This window comes from Lotus japonicus, chromosome 1 (genome assembly GCF_012489685.1).
Source record: "Lotus japonicus ecotype B-129 chromosome 1, LjGifu_v1.2".
Lineage (NCBI taxonomy): Eukaryota > Viridiplantae > Streptophyta > Magnoliopsida > Fabales > Fabaceae > Lotus > Lotus japonicus.
The window spans coordinates 22,134,337-22,151,666 of NC_080041.1; the positions used below are offsets into that span (position 1 = coordinate 22,134,337).

The window sequence follows — 17,330 nt, forward strand, 5'->3', positions numbered from 1 at the left end:
CTTGGGGTAATTTTGTGCTACATTAGCTATGTCCTGGTGGAATGTGTTTATGATCTGTTTTAAATACTTGCTTGTTGTAGTCTGTAGAGGACAACTATAAGAGAAAAATTTATAGTCCATAGAGCAATGAAAGGAAGGGAAGTTTGGGCTATACTGTGAGAATATTGTCGATGAAGTCACGCAAAACTTAGAAATGTATATTTATAATAACTGACAACTGCAACTATATATGGCTTTAAAGCTGTTTTCAATGAAATTTGTGGTTGATTTTATTTGAAGTTCGATCCACCTAGCCCCAAAATGTCATTACTACTTTTCTTCTCATTTCTTTTAGAAATTTTTATATGCATGGTTTTCTATCTGAGGGTGGTTTCATTGTAGTAAACTTGCTTAATGTTTTAGGAAAGGGCTAAATCTCTGAAGTTACCCATTCATATCACAATCGACGCTGGGAGAACACAGATTGTACCAAGGAGTGTTTTGAACTTAATTTGAGAAATGAGGGATTAATTTGCATGTCATAAGTGTTGCTTCTACTCTCAAAAATTAAAAATATAATAAAATATACACGACCGAATTCCAAGTTCCAACGAACATTTTCATTTCCAAATTGGCATATACACCCAGTTTTCACGATGAGCGAGCTCGCGAAGAAAGCTCTGCGAAGAACGAACGTGGTATACCTCATTTTTCTATTCAAAGAAAAAATATATCATTGTGATTGTTTTGATTCTTGCACTAATTAATAGTATATAAGTTGCTAAGTAATTATAAGTAAATTAATGTGCATGAAGTCTCAAATATATTTAAAAAATAGTAGAGAAAATGAGTGTGTGTGTGTGTGTGTGCGTGCGTGCGTGCGTGTGTGCGTATCATATATTAGCTAATAATAGGCGCTGAATAAATCTTATTACAGCTATGGCGTTTAGCATTCACAGGAATAGCTTTATGCAAGCAAGACAAGATAAAAACCTTGATTTTCTTCGAGATACGAAGTTTCCAGATCCAACACCAATCTATCACCGGTTCCAAATTACCATCGTGGGATTTTAACCAAGCATGACCATCATATAAAGAGTATCAACATAGTCTGAGTTTTAACTCTGTTCAATTTCTTTCAAACTTCAATCTCGTTGAGCACCACTTCCCCAGCACCACTCTCTTCAAACTTCACTCTCGTTGAGCATGGCATTCTCAGCTCTTCGAGTTCCCCAGACGCGCCCACCGGTGACGATACCGGGATCGTTCGATCACGGGTCGCATTGGTTCTGGAAACTGCCTCTGGTCGTGGTTGGCGCGGTGGTCGGCGCGCTACTTCTCGACCGAGCAGTTCGGAGCATCTACCGATGCGTGTTCCCGGCACCGGAGGCTCAGCCACAGGTGCATGCGGCACCGCAGTAGAGATGTGGAGGCTTTAAGACTTATGAAGCATTGTTTTTTTTTTTTGGATAAGCAACTTATGAAGCATTGTTTTTTTTTTTTTTTTGGATAAGCAACTTATGAAGCATTGTAATATTCCATTAATAAAATTGTCTTTCCCACTGAAATTTGCGTAGATGAGTATCTGTTAATTATTATTGTCTTACAGTATTTGGGGCTATTCTAATGGGATGCGGCTTTATTGTAGTTGTTGTGAGCATACTTCCACAACTAAAGTTGTTTGCTTGTACATTTGATTATATGATTAGTTTTGGAAATGAATAGTTGAGGTTTCAGTCTCCACAACAATACTAGTAGGATTAATGGAGCAAATTGTTGCAAGTTCACAGACCTTAGATTGTTTAATGGAGCAAATTGTTTGGGGTTCATGAAGGACAGTGGGGATGTTCTACTCTAGAATAGTTTTTGCTGGTTAAGTCATTAAAGCTCAAACAAATGGGTGCAGATAGTTGTGTTATGTCAACAAGGGAGATGATACCTTAAAAATTTGAACCTCCTCTTGTTCTTCAGGAATTTGTTAACCATGGTAAGCAATTATTATTCATGTATCAATTTTTTACTCTTCAATGGATAGCACATAATAATAAGTGAATAACACATGCTGATTCTTTAAGGCGCAGGTGGTCTTTAAGGTTTATATAGTTGGTGATGCTGGCATATATAATTTTCCAAGGGTTTCTTGTGCTGCATCTTCTGTAGATGACGCAGATAGTAAGATATCATGTCTTCTGGACCAAAAGCTTTTCTATCCTAGTATTTTTGGTTTTTATAATTTGTTAGGTTTTAGATTACTACTAACTCTTTACAATTTATATTCTCATCTCTACGATGCATATCTGGTTGCTAATTGTATATGGCCTGATCATATGTAAAAGCACACTTACATAGATACTGATAATAGCTTTTATTGGGTTTTTTTATTTATTATCTATATTTTATCCACGAAAACCTGATTAGTGATTCTAATTCAGTTTCAGTACTCTGTCTCTGTGTTTCATTCAATGTTAATGTGAAGGTGGGAGATTTCTGCACAGCCTAAGGTTGTTGTCAAAATTGAAAGTGAAAAAGATATGATGGCTTTGCAAGTAAGTACTGCTTGGGGTAATTTTGTGCTACATTAGCTATGTCCTGGTGGAATGTGTTTATGATCTGTTTTAAATACTTGCTTGTTGTAGTCTGTAGAGGACAACTATAAGAGAAAAACTTATTGTCCATAGAGCAATGAAAGGAAGGGAAGTTTGGTGCTATACTGTGAGAATATTGTCGATGAAGTCACGCGAAACTTAGAAATGTATATTTATAATAACTGACAACTGCAACTATATATGGCTTTAAAACTGTTTTCAATGAAATTTGTGGTTGATTTTATTTGAAGTTCGATCCACCTAGCCCCAAAATGTCATTACTACTTTTCTTCTCATTTCTTTTAGAAATTTTTATATGCATGGTTTTCTATCTGAGGGTGGTTTCATTGTAGTAAACTTGCTTAATATTTTAGGAAAGGGCTAAATCTCTGAAGTTACCCATTCATATCACAATCGACGCTGGGAGAACACAGATTGTACCAAGGAGTGTTTTGAACTTAATTTGAGAAATGAGGGATTAATTTGCATGTCATAAGTGCTGCTTCTACTCTCAAAAATTAAAAATATAATAAAATTTACACGACAGAATTCCAAGTTCCAACGAACATTTTCATTTCCAAATTGGCATATACACCCAGTTTTCACGATGAGCGAGCTCGCGAAGAAAGCTCTGCGAAAAACGAACATGGTATACCTCATTTTTCTATTCAAAGAAAAAATATATCATCGGGATTGTTTTGATTCTTGCACTAATTAATAGTATATAAGTTACTAAGTAATTATAAGTAAATTAATGTGCATGAAGTCTCAAATATATTTAAAAAATAGTAGAGAAAATGAGTGTGCGTGCGTGCGTGTGTGCGTATCATATATTAGCTAATAATAGGCGCTGAGTAAATCTTATTACAGCTATGGCGTTTAGCATTCACAGGAATAGCTTTATGAAAGCAAGACAAGATAAAAACCTTGATTTTCTCCGAGATACGAAGTTTCCAGATCCAACTCCAATCTATCACCGGTTCCAAATTACCATCGTGGGATTTTAACCAAGCATAACCATCACTAACCGAATAGACCCCATTACTGCTACCCTCCTAGGACCAAGAATCCTGCATGTTGTCCACAATAATTGGGGAGACCGCCATAAACAAGTTTGTCACCTCGTCAGGGAGAACCGTATATAGGTTATCAAAAAACCAATTGTCATTCAATATGAGATCACGCAGTTTGAGATTTGTGTCTGAAATATGAACAAAATCCAGCAGGTCCGCAAGCTTACCACGACCTGTCCAATCTTCATACCACACTGAAGTCATGCCGTTACCTAATTTGAACTTGAAACCATCCTGTAGTCCCTCACGAGCTTTCATCAGACCCTTCCAAAGTGCCGATGCATGCTGCAGAATGGGAGTTGTAATTATTGAACCACCCTGTAGGTATTTGTGACTTAATGCTTGAGCCCAAAGCTTGTTAGATCCCACATGAATTTGCCAAAGTGCCTTACCCAGGAGAGCTGTATTGTGGTCTGCCAAATTTCGCACACCCAGGCCTCCAAGCTGTTTGCTTTCGGTGATCGTATTCCACCCCACCAAATGCCAACCTCGCCTACCATTTCCCTTTGCCCAAAGGAAGCGTCTCATGATTTGGTGCATGCTGTTAATGATGGACCTAGGCAACCAGAACACCTGCATAGTATAGGTTGACATAGCAGTAATCACCGCTTTTGTTAAACAAATTTTCCCTGCAAAATTCAAAAGATTAGTTTTCCAGGTAGCAAGTTTCTTGGAGATATTCTCCAATGAATAATTAAAGGAGCCTCTAGATGTCCTTTGTAACATCCTGACGTGACGACTGACCTCACGGTAACAACACGAGTCTTTTCAGCGCGCTTTGTCCTCACTCGCGCGCTTCCCAGGAAAACTTCCCAGGAGGTCACCCATCATAATATTGCTCCAAGGCTAGCACACTTAACCATGGAGTTCTTATGAGTTGGGCTCCCGAAAAGAAGTTGCAACTTGTTGTTATGGGTAGTACAATCAAATCATATATGCCCTCCTCAACTGTATAGTCTATCCCTACACAATCTCGGAATACCTCTTGTTCGGGTGTGAGATCGGTTCAGTCATGTGCCCCTCCGCCTAGAAGCCTGCCAGGAGCCGCTCCTTGTCCGTGCCTCACTGCACCGGCGATCACTCCCCGCCCTCGTCGGCCCCAGGTGTCACAAGCCCACCAACTTCCGCTTGGTTCGTCCCCGAACCACACCGTACTGGGAGAGGTGGCTCTGATACCAATTGTAACATCCTGACGTGACGACTAACCTCACGGTAACAACACGAGTCTTTTCAGCGCGCTTTGTCCTCACTCGCGCGCTTCCCGGGAAAACTTCCTAGGAGGTCACCCATCATAATATTGATCCAAGGCTAGCACACTTAACCATGGAGTTCTTATGAGTTGGGCTCCCGAAAAGAAGTTGCAACTTGTTGTTATGGGTAGTACAATCAAATCATATATGCCCTCCTCAACTGTATAGTCCATCCCTACACAATCTCGGAATACCTCTTGTTCGGGTGTGAGATCGGTTCAGTCATGTGCCCCTCCGCCTAGAAGCCTGCCAGGAGCCGCTCCTTGTCTGTGCCTCACTCCACCGGCGATCACTCCCCGCCCTCGTCGGCCCCAGGTGTCACAAGCCCACCAACTTCCGCTTGGTTCGTCCCCGAACCACACCGTACTGGGAGAGGTGGCTCTGATACCAATTGTAACATCCTGACGTGACGACTAACCTCACGGTAACAACACGAGTCTTTTCAGCGCGCTTTGTCCTCACTCGCGCGCTTCCCTGGAGAACTTCCCAGGAGGTCACCCATCATAATATTGATCCAAGGCTAGCACACTTAACCATGGAGTTCTTATGAGTTGGGCTTCCGAAAAGAAGTTGCAACTTGTTGTTATGGGTAGTACAATCAAATCATATATGCCCTCCTCAACTGTATAGTCCATCCCTACACAATCTCGGAATACCTCTTGTTCGGGTGTGAGATCGGTTCAGTCATGTGCCCTTCCGCCTAGAAGCCTGCCAGGAGCCGCTCCTTGTCCGTGCCTCACTGCACCGGCGATCACTCCCCGCCCTCGTCGGCCCCGGGTGTCACATCCTTCCTCCAGTCAAGGGAAAGCCCAAGTAACGCCCAAGATCATTGACAAAAGGGATGGGAGCAATGGACCAGATCTCATCTCTGATTTCATATCTCACACCCTTGGAAGAAATAGCCTTTGATTTTGAGCTATTTATCTTCAAACCTGAATGAGTGCAAAAAGCTTGTAAAGTGTCTGCCACCAATTGAACTTGTATTGAGGAGGCTTTGCAAAAGAGAAGTACATCATCCGCGAAGAACAGATGAGATATGGGTGGGCCTTGCGGCGTGATTCTAAGAGGTTTCCAAGTTCCATTCTCAACTAACTCATGAATCTTGCCAGAGAGTCTTTCCATGCAAAGAACAAACAAATAAGGAGAAATAGGGTCACCTTGGCGAAGACCACGACCTGGGTGAAAGGGAGAGAGTCTCTTTCCATTCCAAAGGAGAGAAAGTGAAGACTTAGTAATACAGAACATGATCAAGTCCACCAAGTGATGAGAAAAGCCAAATAACAGAAGAGTCTCCTCCAGAAAGTCCCAAGAGACACTATCATAAGCCTTCTCCAAGTCAATCTTGAAAGCTAAAGATCCCTTTCGTGCTGTAGAGGTATTCATATGATGGACAATCTCTTGAGCCAAGAGAGCATTATCCAGGGTACTGCGACCGGGAAGGAAACTACTTTGCATGGGGCCAATAAGCCTGTTCATAAGGGGTCGAACTCTATTAACTATTACTCCCTCTGTTCCTATATATAAGTCTCAAATAACTAATTCTCTTAGATTAAGAAAAATAGTTATTAGTAATACATTTGTAAAAAAAATGATTTACTTTCCTAGATTACCCTTATTTACTTTCCTATGATTTTCTCTCTCCAAGTTTATACTTCTAAAGTTTATCATCTCTTTCATATTAAATGTGAGGGTGAACTTGAAAAAAATTATTTAATGCTTCCTAGATATTATAAAGTGACTTATATTTTGTAACAATTTTTTTTCAAAAAATGTGACTTATAATAGGGAACGGAGGGAGTACTTTTGTAATAATTTTGTAGAGGACATTACAGAGGCTGATTGGACGAAGCTCTTTAGAAGATGTGGGATTGTCAACCTTGGGGATTAAAGCCACCAATGTTTCAAGTAACTTGCAAATTGCAATCCACCTTGCTAGTGGTAAAGGCATCACTAACCATTTTCCAAACATCCTCACCTACGATGGTCTAGTACTTTTTATAGAAAAAAGGTTGGAAGCCATCAGGTCCCAGGGCAGTGTACGACTTCATGGACATTAATGCTTGGCGGACTTCCTCCTTTAGTACTGGGTAACCTAACACCAAATGCTCCTCTTGGGATAGCGTAGGTAGCTGAGCATGATTAAATCCCACGTTCTGACGGTTTGGATCCGAAGCAAAGAGGGATTGGAAATGTCGTTGAACTTCTTGAGCCAAAACTATAGGATCTGAGCACCACGTACCATCAACAAGCTTTAGTCTATGTATTTTGTTTCTCCTCTTCCGGATCACCGCATGCATATGAAAGTAAGACGTGTTGCGATCCCCAAACCACAGGTTATTGCCTCGAGCACGTTGGTACCATAGTAGTTCCTCCTGTTTTAAGATGGCTCGATAATCTCTCTGAAGCTCTACCTCAAGCTGCGTCATATCTGAAGTGATGACCCGGAAATTGAGTTCTCGTTGTACCCCACGGAGTCTCCCTTCCACCTACCGCTTGTGCCTGTGAATGTCACCAAAGACCTCCTTATTGAAAGTCTCTGAATCCTTGCGCACATTGTCTAGCTTAGACTTAATAGCTACAGGCTCTCATTGGGATAATAATTAGCACAATGGGTTTAATTTATTTTATTTTGTTTTATAATTATTATTTTTGAATTATAAAAGGCCGGAGGATTTTTTTATCAATTGAAAATTTAATACAATAGGTACATGAAGGAAACTTACAATTTTTACTGTTGTAACACATTTTCTGAAAATAAAAAACATAAAAGAATAATAATGCGAAGCGCAAACTTTTCAACGTGGTGTTATTACTAATTTATATATTAAAACTCCAACTTTTATTTTTTAGAATTGTTTTTCTATGGCAGAAAAATGAAGTATATTTTTATAAGAGATAGGAGGGCTATATAAAGAGAATTTCACACAAAAAGTCCAACAAAACAAAACAACAACCAAAGCCCAAGTATGGAAAACCCAACCAACCCAAGAAGAGCATCCACCCCCCAAAATGCTATCTCCAAAAACTCTGAGAATCACAACAAAGTCATATGAACTCACAACACAAAAGTCCAGCAAAATTATATATTTGCATGATTCTCCACCATCAAAGCTGCCAAACCTACAACAACTTTCTCATGTCCTATGGAATCCTAACTAAATAATTATGTCCTATGCAATCCTCAGAGTAATATTAATTACTTAAATACTAACCCTAAAAAAACTAAATAGTATAACATGTAACCAATCATTGTTTTAATAAACACATTAATATATACTTTGAGATGGTAGATGGGAAGCTTTGATACAGCCATGCAGGTTCCCTTTAAATGTGCAACCCAAGTTATACCGGAAGATAGGGAGATAAAACAAATTGGAGAGTTAAAAAAAATTGAGGTGGTTAACTGAAATTATACTCTATCAACTTAAATTTGAAAAAACACAAAATTAAGTGTCAATCATATACACACTACAAAAATTTCAAAAGAATATACACACTACAAACAATTATGAATCCACTTAAATTGAGGTGGTTAAGAAAAGATTTTTCACAAAGAAAAATAAATTGAATAAAAAGAAATTTAGGTGGTTATAAACATAAATAAATTGACTCTACCAACCAAAAAAATGGACTCTATCAACTTAAATAAAATAAAAAAGTATCAATCATATACCTACATAAATTGAGGTGGTAAGGAAGAGGTTTTTTTAGTTGTTGGGAGGGAAAGAGGTCTTACAAAGAAATGTTTTCACATTGACATTATGAGGATGAATGTGTGTGTGACATTATTCTATCATAAATTTGATAATTATTATACAGAAGTAGAAAAGACCATGAAAGAAGTAAAAGAAAACATACTGCTTGCTCTCTGTATTAAATTTCTATTATATACTAATATTAATTCACTGCATTTTCTCAAATTCCATATCATAAGATTAACATTCTATAACTAATCACTTTTTTAAAATCCACTTTGATTTTGTAATGCTCTCATGCTTATGTGCCTCTAAAAATGACTCAAAGAGCCACTTGTAAGATTCTGTTGTTTCATCATATAACAATGCAGCCCCAAAGATCACTGCTTTCCGATGGTGATTAAAACCAGAAAATACAGCAAGTGGTCTATTCGAACTATTGGTGCAATATGTCGAATCAAGTGAAACCATATCACCAAAATAGCCATAATCAATTAGCATCCTTGCATCTACCCAAAACACATTGGTGATTTGATCTTCATCATCTAGTTGATAAGCATGGTAGAAAGGTGAATTTTCAACTAACTTTCTCTGAAAGTATTGCAATATATAACCAGCTTCCCCATGTAACAAACTTCTTTGCCTTCTTTTTTCGGAGATAGTTCTTTTGATCAAGGCGAGTGTATCCCAGGTTTGATCTCCCTCCCACTTGTTTACTCATCAACTCAAACGACTTCTTTTGTTGCAGACCAGCATCATCAGCTAACTCAATTTGGTGGCTTTGAACTTCTAAAACTTTTCTTTGAGATGGCAGCATATGAGACGTTTCTTGCAAATGTAATATGTGGTTGTGCTCCTCAAGAAAGTCATGCACTACTAGTTTTCCATCCTTTTGCTTAAGTCCCAACCTCACTTGACAGTTTGTTCTTGTCTCCGGTCTTGGATTGACTATCTTATAATATTGTTTGTCCACCTTTCGCACGTCTTCTTTGCAACAAACAAACCGACAAGAAGAAACTGAGCCATCTTTTTTGGTGTGACAATATTCCCTCCTCACTCCAAATCCAACTTTTTTGCCATAATTTAGCCAAAACATCCAAGCATCCTCTCTGCTATCAAAAACCATACCTAGCTTTGGCTTGCAATCTTCTTCCATATGATATCAATAATAATGTATTAATCAAAAAATAAATACAATTATTATTTTATGAAATAGAAATATGTGTAATTTATAAACATGAATAACCTATATACATTTAAAATGCAGTCATATTCTTTTAGGGAAAAATTACCTGCACAAGATAGGAAGCAGTTAAAAATAAACACACCAACAAAGAATTGAACAAAGAAGAATACTTGCAGAAGAAGAGGACCTACAACAGCAAAATAACAGTTACTGTAATGTCGCAATAGAAACATAACAAGAGAAGGATATTATAATAGAAACACAACAAGAGAATGGTTCACTAATCCAAAATATTGTTTGGGGGTTGGAGGGATTTAGTAGTGCCAGAGAGACGTGTTCCTTGGTGGCTCCTTGGTGGTTTCATATGGTAAAATTGGTAGTTGGCTTTGATTTCCATCTTGCTGTGAACGTGTGTGGCTTCTTATTTCATCTGGTGATATTGTACCCCATTTTTTCTAGTAATACTAATTCTAGGCATTCCAAAAAAACACAACAATAGAAAGTGACAGCCGTGGAGATAGATTTAAATGCTGGCCAAGAAATTATCTTAACGAGTATATATGGGGGAAAATATCCCTTAATGATCAATACATGAAGGTGAGAAATTATGCACAAGAAACTAACCAAAGTAGCATTTGCTCACCGGAAGAGACAGTCGTGGAGACCCAAAAACGCTGCAACGAAGCTTCATACAAGACACTATGGCAAAATTGAGAAGCAGATGAAATAAGGGGCCACGGAGAAGGAAGTAAACATGAGCAAATTTGAAAAGCGAAGAAGATGAGGATTCATGAAATTTTTTGCGCACGGCATTGCGAGGGAGAAGGGATTCGTGATTTGGGTTTTCACTGTTCAGTGAATTGGGTTTTATGTGAATTGGGTTATAATATTTCCACCGTTGGATGCATCAGAGGGTTACCATTTAATGTATAGTTATTTTTGAGGTGTTTTATAGTGGTAAATTATCTGAGCCACAGGATGCATCTGACGGTCCAAAACACTGCTGGAGGGGCTGGACAGATTAGGAGTGCTGGAGGGGATCCGGATCCGCTTTGGATAGCTGTATTTTTGCAAAGTTAGCTTGTGCAGTGGCTGGCAATTTCAGTTTTAAGTTTTAACCCTTGGGAAGAGTTATATGCCACTCTATTTCAACCTAGACTCAGGAGGTCAACGTTTGAGAGTGCAGCGGCTGACTTGTGGTGGGTCCCTTCTAGTTGTGTCTCTCGACTATTGCAAGCAATTCCCAGTTAGGGGTTGGGTTGTTAAGTGTTGGGCTCACCACATAAAATATTTGTTTGGCCCAGCTCATAACATGCTATCCAGAGGCTTTCAACGAACCAGTTTGTTCCCAACAGCAAAATCTAATAGTGAGTGTCATTCCTAACTAATCTGTGTCTTCGCTGACCACCACTAAGAGAGGTAGAGGAAGACCGAGAAAGACTACCAGTTTGGTTAACAAACTTGCAAACTTGTAAGGTTCTTAGAGAGAAAACGAAGAAGAAGAAGTAGAAATGAATATGAACTGAAATGTGATTCAATTGAATGAGTAAATTGTACAATGTGTATTGTTTATATACAAAGAGTAAAGTAGTTCCTAACCTTGGTTCAACTAACTAACCATAACAGTTAAACTAACTAACTGTTAAGTAACAAACTAACTAATCCTATTAACCAAGTAACTAATGCAGTAAATCCACTATGATAACAGCCCCCCTAAAACTGGAGAATGTATGTTATGCATTCCACTTTGGAGAAGATATTACGAAATGGTGCTGGAGTGAGAGGTTTCGTGAAAATGTATGCGAGATGATTAGAAGAAGTGACTGGAAGAAGGTGAAGCAAACCCTGGTGCAGCTTCTCTCGCACGATATGGCAATCCAACTCAATGTGCTTGGTTCGTTCGTGAAAAATGGGATTATGAGCTATATGGATTGTTGATTGATTGTCGCAGTACATAGACACAGAAGAAGCTGGGGGTGCCTGAAGATCTGTTAAGAGGTAGTGTAGCCATTGTATCTCACAAACAGTGGCTGCCATTGCGCGATGCTCAACTTCACAGGAAGAACGAGATGTAGTGTTCTGCTTCTTAGATCGCCATGAGATCAAGGATGATCCTAAGAACGTGCAATATCCAGTGATAGAACGTCGTGTATCAATGCAGCCTGCCCAGTCAGAGTCACTAAAGGCTGCGAGAGTGGAAGATTAGCTGGCTGAATAGAGGAGACCACAACCTGGGTTTCCTTTAATGTATTGGAGAACACAATGAGCAGCTACTTGATGAACATCTGTTGGAGCAGAGAGGTATTGACTTAACTGATTGACTGCAAATGCAATGTTTGGGCGTGTCGTCGTGAGGTAGAGTAGGCTACCAACTAGACGACGATAAGAACTCACATATGAGAGAGGTGTGCCAGAGGTAGCACTGAGTTTTTGAGAGCTATCCATTGGTGTGCTCATGGGTTTGCTTCCAAGCAACCCTGAATCTGACAACTGTTCTAATGCACATTTCCTTTGATTCAAAACAATTCCAGAATGAGACCTTGCAATCTCTAACCCAAGGAAGAATTTAGCTTCACCCATGTCTTTGATACGAAACTGAACATGAAGTGAGTCCTTTACTCTCATGATTTCTGACATATCATTACCTGCCAGCAAAACATCATCAACATAGAGTAACAAAGCAGTGAATCCACCTGACTCTCCCTTCTTAATGTATAAGGTATGGTCAGCAGAGCTTTGGACAAAACTAAGACCTTGGAGAGCTTGGCACAGAGTTGTGTACCATTGCCTGCTGGCCTCTTAAGTCCATAAAAAGATTTCTTGAGAAGAAACACTTGATTTGGCTTTGAAGATGGAAGACCTTGAGGTAGGGCCATGTAAATTTCTTCATCCAAGCTGGCATGAAGGAATGCATTATCAACATCTAATTGGTGAAAAAACCAATTATGTGTGGCTACCAGAGCAAGCAACACACGAAGAGTTGTCATTTTTGTTACAGGAGAGAAAGTGTCAATGAAGTTTATGCCCTCAACCTGTGTATAACCTTTCACAATAAGCGTGCCTTATATCTTTCTATAGTTCCATCTTGCTTGTACTTGATTTTGAACACCCATTTGCATCCAATGGGTGTCTTGTGTTGGTCAATTCGCAAGTGCACGAATACCTCCGGGTTTTAAATTATCGAACCACAGGGATTGTGAGTGAGAATTATTGATTTAAGCCTAGAGTTTGCAAGTTCTTAAAACAGTGCAATTCAGAAATTGGTTTTGGGTGATTGTGACAAAAGTTTTGCAAGAGAGCAATGTTGATAATGATGTAAATAACAAATGATGGGAAATTTCCTTGGGTGTTTGATCATCTAATCCATTTTAGTCCACCTATCCTATGCATGTGAATCCTTGATTCCACTCTTGTTGTTATAGCCTATGTACTTACTAGTTGATTCCTCATAAAAGTAATTCTCTCAAATTGAAAGTTAAGCCCAATTCCTTGCGTACTTAATCATTCATAAGAGGTATGATAGCATAATTATTCAGGCCAACAAAACCCTACCCTCACTCTATTCCTAGAAGCAAGTATAGAAGGATCTATTCCAATTCATGTCCCTAAATCATAACAAATTTCCATTCTATTATAATCTAGCCTATAGCAAAGGTGCACCAAAGCTAAACATGCAATAAGGAATTGAAATACAAGATTGAATCAAGACTCATGCATAGAGATAGGATTTAACAAACTAAAACTTCATAGAATCTCTTAACCCAAAGCAAAAAGAGAACTAGCCTGTAACACCCCGATTTCGGTGGCGTCACTTTAGTAACCAAAGAAATAACTTAAGCGGAAAAACGTGAATTATTTTTTTTCGATAGTGTAAGTAAAGACAGAAAGAGATGAAACTCTAAAACGAAGATAACAGAACTAATATACAATATGATTACAGCCCCCACCGTAAGTTGTAAACCACGTCACGAGTAAACCTCCAGTGACGGAAAGTAAAAGAGAGTAACGCCCGTAGGCAAAAGTACAAACCAAGGTAAACATACTGTGTCCGCAACACTAAACCTCAAAATCTGAGAACAAGTTGGCCCAGCGGCCTAAGAAAGGACCCCCTAAATCCAACCAGCTCTCTGTGATCTCCATAGGAAACCACACAAAAAGCTACCGGTAGGAAACTACCCTGTCCCCAAAACTGAAGCATGACGGTCAGAGCATCGACACTACTCCTACACTAATCCCATCTCGAGTAAGTCGCTCGGTGGCCAGCGGGGTCGACCACCCCTGAACCGTAGTCCTCCTGATCAAGCTTCTTCAACCTAGTTTCCCCTGAAGGGTGAACCATCGTGAACCGGTCCGCCATACTCAACTGACAATGGCGTAGTCCGCCCAAACACACACAGAAGACGCGAGGGTCAACTCCAAAGAATTATATAAATATTAAAGCCAGATATATATATATATGGGATAATAATTATTAGCCTCTCAGGCTTAGAGTTTAGAGATGACATCCTAGGGTTGCATATATCACAATGAATATAAAGATAATAATAAGAATTAGCATGCCTCAAGTAGGATAAACAGGTACCAATCACACTCAGCAACTAAGTCAGCATGTATGTTGCATGAAATGCAATGCTGGGTAACAAAATGCATTCCGGAAGAAGGATGGACATCAACGAGACGGCCCTAACACCAGCCACGGTGGGTACCTTCCTGCTCGCGTGTCTCTTACACCACACAAAAGTAGTCAGATCAGCAGTGAACCCGTAGGTCTGCCATTCCGTCTGCTACTGAGGACCACCGTAGTGTCCTAAATATGGAAATCCGGGTCTTATGACCATTTTGGAATCCACCGAGGTCCGGTAATCCGCCGTGTATTAACCTCAAAATGAGTGTATGAATGCAAGTGATTAGCCAAACAACGTCTCCGACCTCACTCGACACGTCGTCACGTGTTCTAGCTAACTTATTGTCTCTAAAAAGCCTACCCTAAGGCAAACGTCGATTCTGCGACAAAATGAATTAATCAAAAGAAGAAGAATGTACTTTGGAACTCATGGTTCCCGGCTAAACTTTAGATAGCCAATCAATAAACTGCTCATCGAGCGAAAAGGTACCGAAGTACTTGGAAACTTATAGTCTCCGGCTAAACTTTAGATAGCCAAACATTAAACTGCTCATCGAGCGAAAAGGTACCGAAGTACTTGGAAACTTATAGTCTCCGGCTAAACTTTAGATAGCCAAACATTAAACTGCTCATCGAGCGAAAGAGTATAAGCATACTCGGAAACTTGTAAGTTTCCTCAAGACTTGGACTCGACGACACTTCTCATATCTTCAAGACTAATATTCAGGCTCTAAGCTCTTATCTAAATGTTGTTATCATTGTTCAAGGGGTTTAGAGATTGATTAATGTCTTATGAATTTCCTTTGAGAAAATAGATTTCGTTTAGTCTTATGATACTTCCTATGAGTTTCAGGGATCCCATAATCCCAATTAATTTCTGAGAAGGTCTCGATCCATTAAAATATAACAAGGTCCGAACTTCGTTCGTCCTTTCAAACTCTCTCAAAATCTCATAAAAATTCGGCATGACTTGCCCGCAATCCTCACTCCTCAGAATCTCAGGTGCACGTGGAATAGCATAAATAAAACAGCTCAGTCAAAAGCATAACAGCATATTCCAACACATCCTAAGTTAACCATGTAGCACATAGCATGTGAATCATTTAGCACACAATATCATGGCATCAATTACTCAACAAGGTCGGCCGAAGCCTCAGAGAACAATTCAGACATTTAGCAATTAAGTGCATAACACATAAATCAAGTCGAACTTGTCGACACCTAAAGCATTATCTAGTAATTCAGAGAGTAGCCCTCACTTGTAACTCCTCCAGCGTTTTCCTCACAACCTCCTTCACGTTCCTCGCCTTGATCTCCAGGAAACTCCTCAAAAGAACCTTAAGCCAAAATCACAGAAATCAACACATTGAGTCAGAAACTCAGCAAGCAATAAGTCCTAGGGTTACACGGTACATTACAAACTCTGTGGTACGACAATCTAACGCGTTAAGACAAGTTTTCGAAAAAGTCGGATTTCCTCCCCCCTTGGTATAGCTCTCGGCCACTTTCCTTAATTGGGAGGGTCGATTTTTCTTCGATCAAACTTGGTTCCTAGGTTAACATAAGCCGTAACTAAGACGGTTCTAAGCTCGGAAAAATTTTCGGATCGAAAACTGATATAGGGGCAGTTTGGTCATTATTTTTAGCTCAGAATTTCAAAATTGGATTTTTGAAAAACAAATTGGATGGGGACGTCCACAACGACGTTTATGACGACAAATCCTACTAGCACTAAGCCAAGTCGATAGATTAGAGCGTAAAGGTTGCGACTTTGCCGAAAAATGGGTATTTAGGGTAGAAATTGATCCCGGCGGCATTTCGTCGACATTTGACAAAATCTAATCCGCAGAACACGCTCAGGAGCATGCAGGGAAGAAGTTTAGACGCTGAAATCAGCTGATTTGAACAGTTTTTCAAAAACCTCAAAATTTTGAACTCAGAAAGTCGCAGGAGAAATGGACAGAAACGACGATTCGAAGGAGAGTATAGATTACCTACCTCGAGGTCTTCGATTAGTGACGATCGGTGAAGCAAACGGGCAAGAAACGACGAAGATCTGGATCTCTCTCTCTCTCTAGGAACTCGCGGTTTTGGGGGTGGGGGAAAATGGGTTTTTTCTCAAAAAATCTAATTTTTCAACTATTTATAGGTTTTGGAAAAAACGGAAAAATGATTTTTTTGCGATTCCGATTTTTCCTGCGCGTTCCTCTGCGCATTCTAAGATAGGTTATGGCGACAGAATTCCAGAACTCAAAACAGGATTCTTGGAATTAAACCAAAAGATCCAAAATCGGCATAAGTCGGTGTAAGTCGGTTTATCCCGAAAAACTACTTTTTGCAGTGATCGTCGGATGAGAAAACTTCCTTCTGAAGAAAGATTAGGAATGATGAGAGAAATAGGAGAACGCGGGTGAAATCTTCATTTGAGTTTCCGGATAGAAAAGTCTTCATCGTCTGTCGATCTTAGGTTTTTCGAACTATCAGGGATTCCGTTTCGGCAAACTTCCGAGAATTGGAATTTGACGTTCGTACTTTCCAGGATTTCGCATCGAAATGGTTGTTTAAGGACGGAAAAGAGAAGTTCTAACATTTCTCTGAGGATTTTTGGAATTAGTTTCCATCGTGTCCTAAAGCGTAGATTAACTATTCACTAATACCTTCGACCTAAGGTTAAGCGTATGTTAGTCGTGCTATAACTCTTTCGGTTTTTCGATACATTCTTGGACTTTTCCTGAACCTCTTTCCTTCCCAAATTTATCTTAATCAAATAACTCTTTTATTTTATTCACTTATCCAAAGCGTTAAAACTTGGGCCTTACATTACTACCCTCCAAAAAGAAAGTTTCGACCTCGAAACTTAAGGGTCAGTAAAAAGTTCTGGATACTGTTCCTTGATCTTTTCCTTCAGCTCCCACGTTGCATCGCCGGTGTCCTTGTT

At 39.5% G+C, this 17,330-nt stretch overlaps 1 protein-coding gene across 3 annotated transcripts; it reads right to left on the reverse strand.

Moving 5' to 3' along the window:
• Positions 1–8,812: 8,812 nt before the first annotated feature.
• On the reverse strand, positions 8,813–10,736 carry LOC130734133 (protein FAR1-RELATED SEQUENCE 5-like). 3 transcript variants are annotated; one of them, XM_057586458.1, is made up of 3 exons: positions 10,393–10,629; positions 9,875–9,955; positions 8,813–9,728 (listed from the first exon to the last, which is right to left on the reverse strand). In XM_057586458.1, exons 1-3 carry the CDS (start codon positions 10,457–10,459, stop codon positions 9,160–9,162), a joined length of 717 nt encoding a protein of 238 aa, XP_057442441.1. In that variant the 5' UTR covers positions 10,460–10,629; the 3' UTR covers positions 8,813–9,159. The 3 variants fall into 3 exon arrangements, 2 of the variants coding, with proteins under 2 accessions (XP_057442441.1, XP_057442440.1); XM_057586457.1 differs by having other exon boundaries at positions 8,813–9,731; XR_009017769.1 differs by having other exon boundaries at positions 9,590–9,728; positions 10,412–10,736.
• Between the last annotated feature and the right edge of the window lie 6,594 nt (positions 10,737–17,330).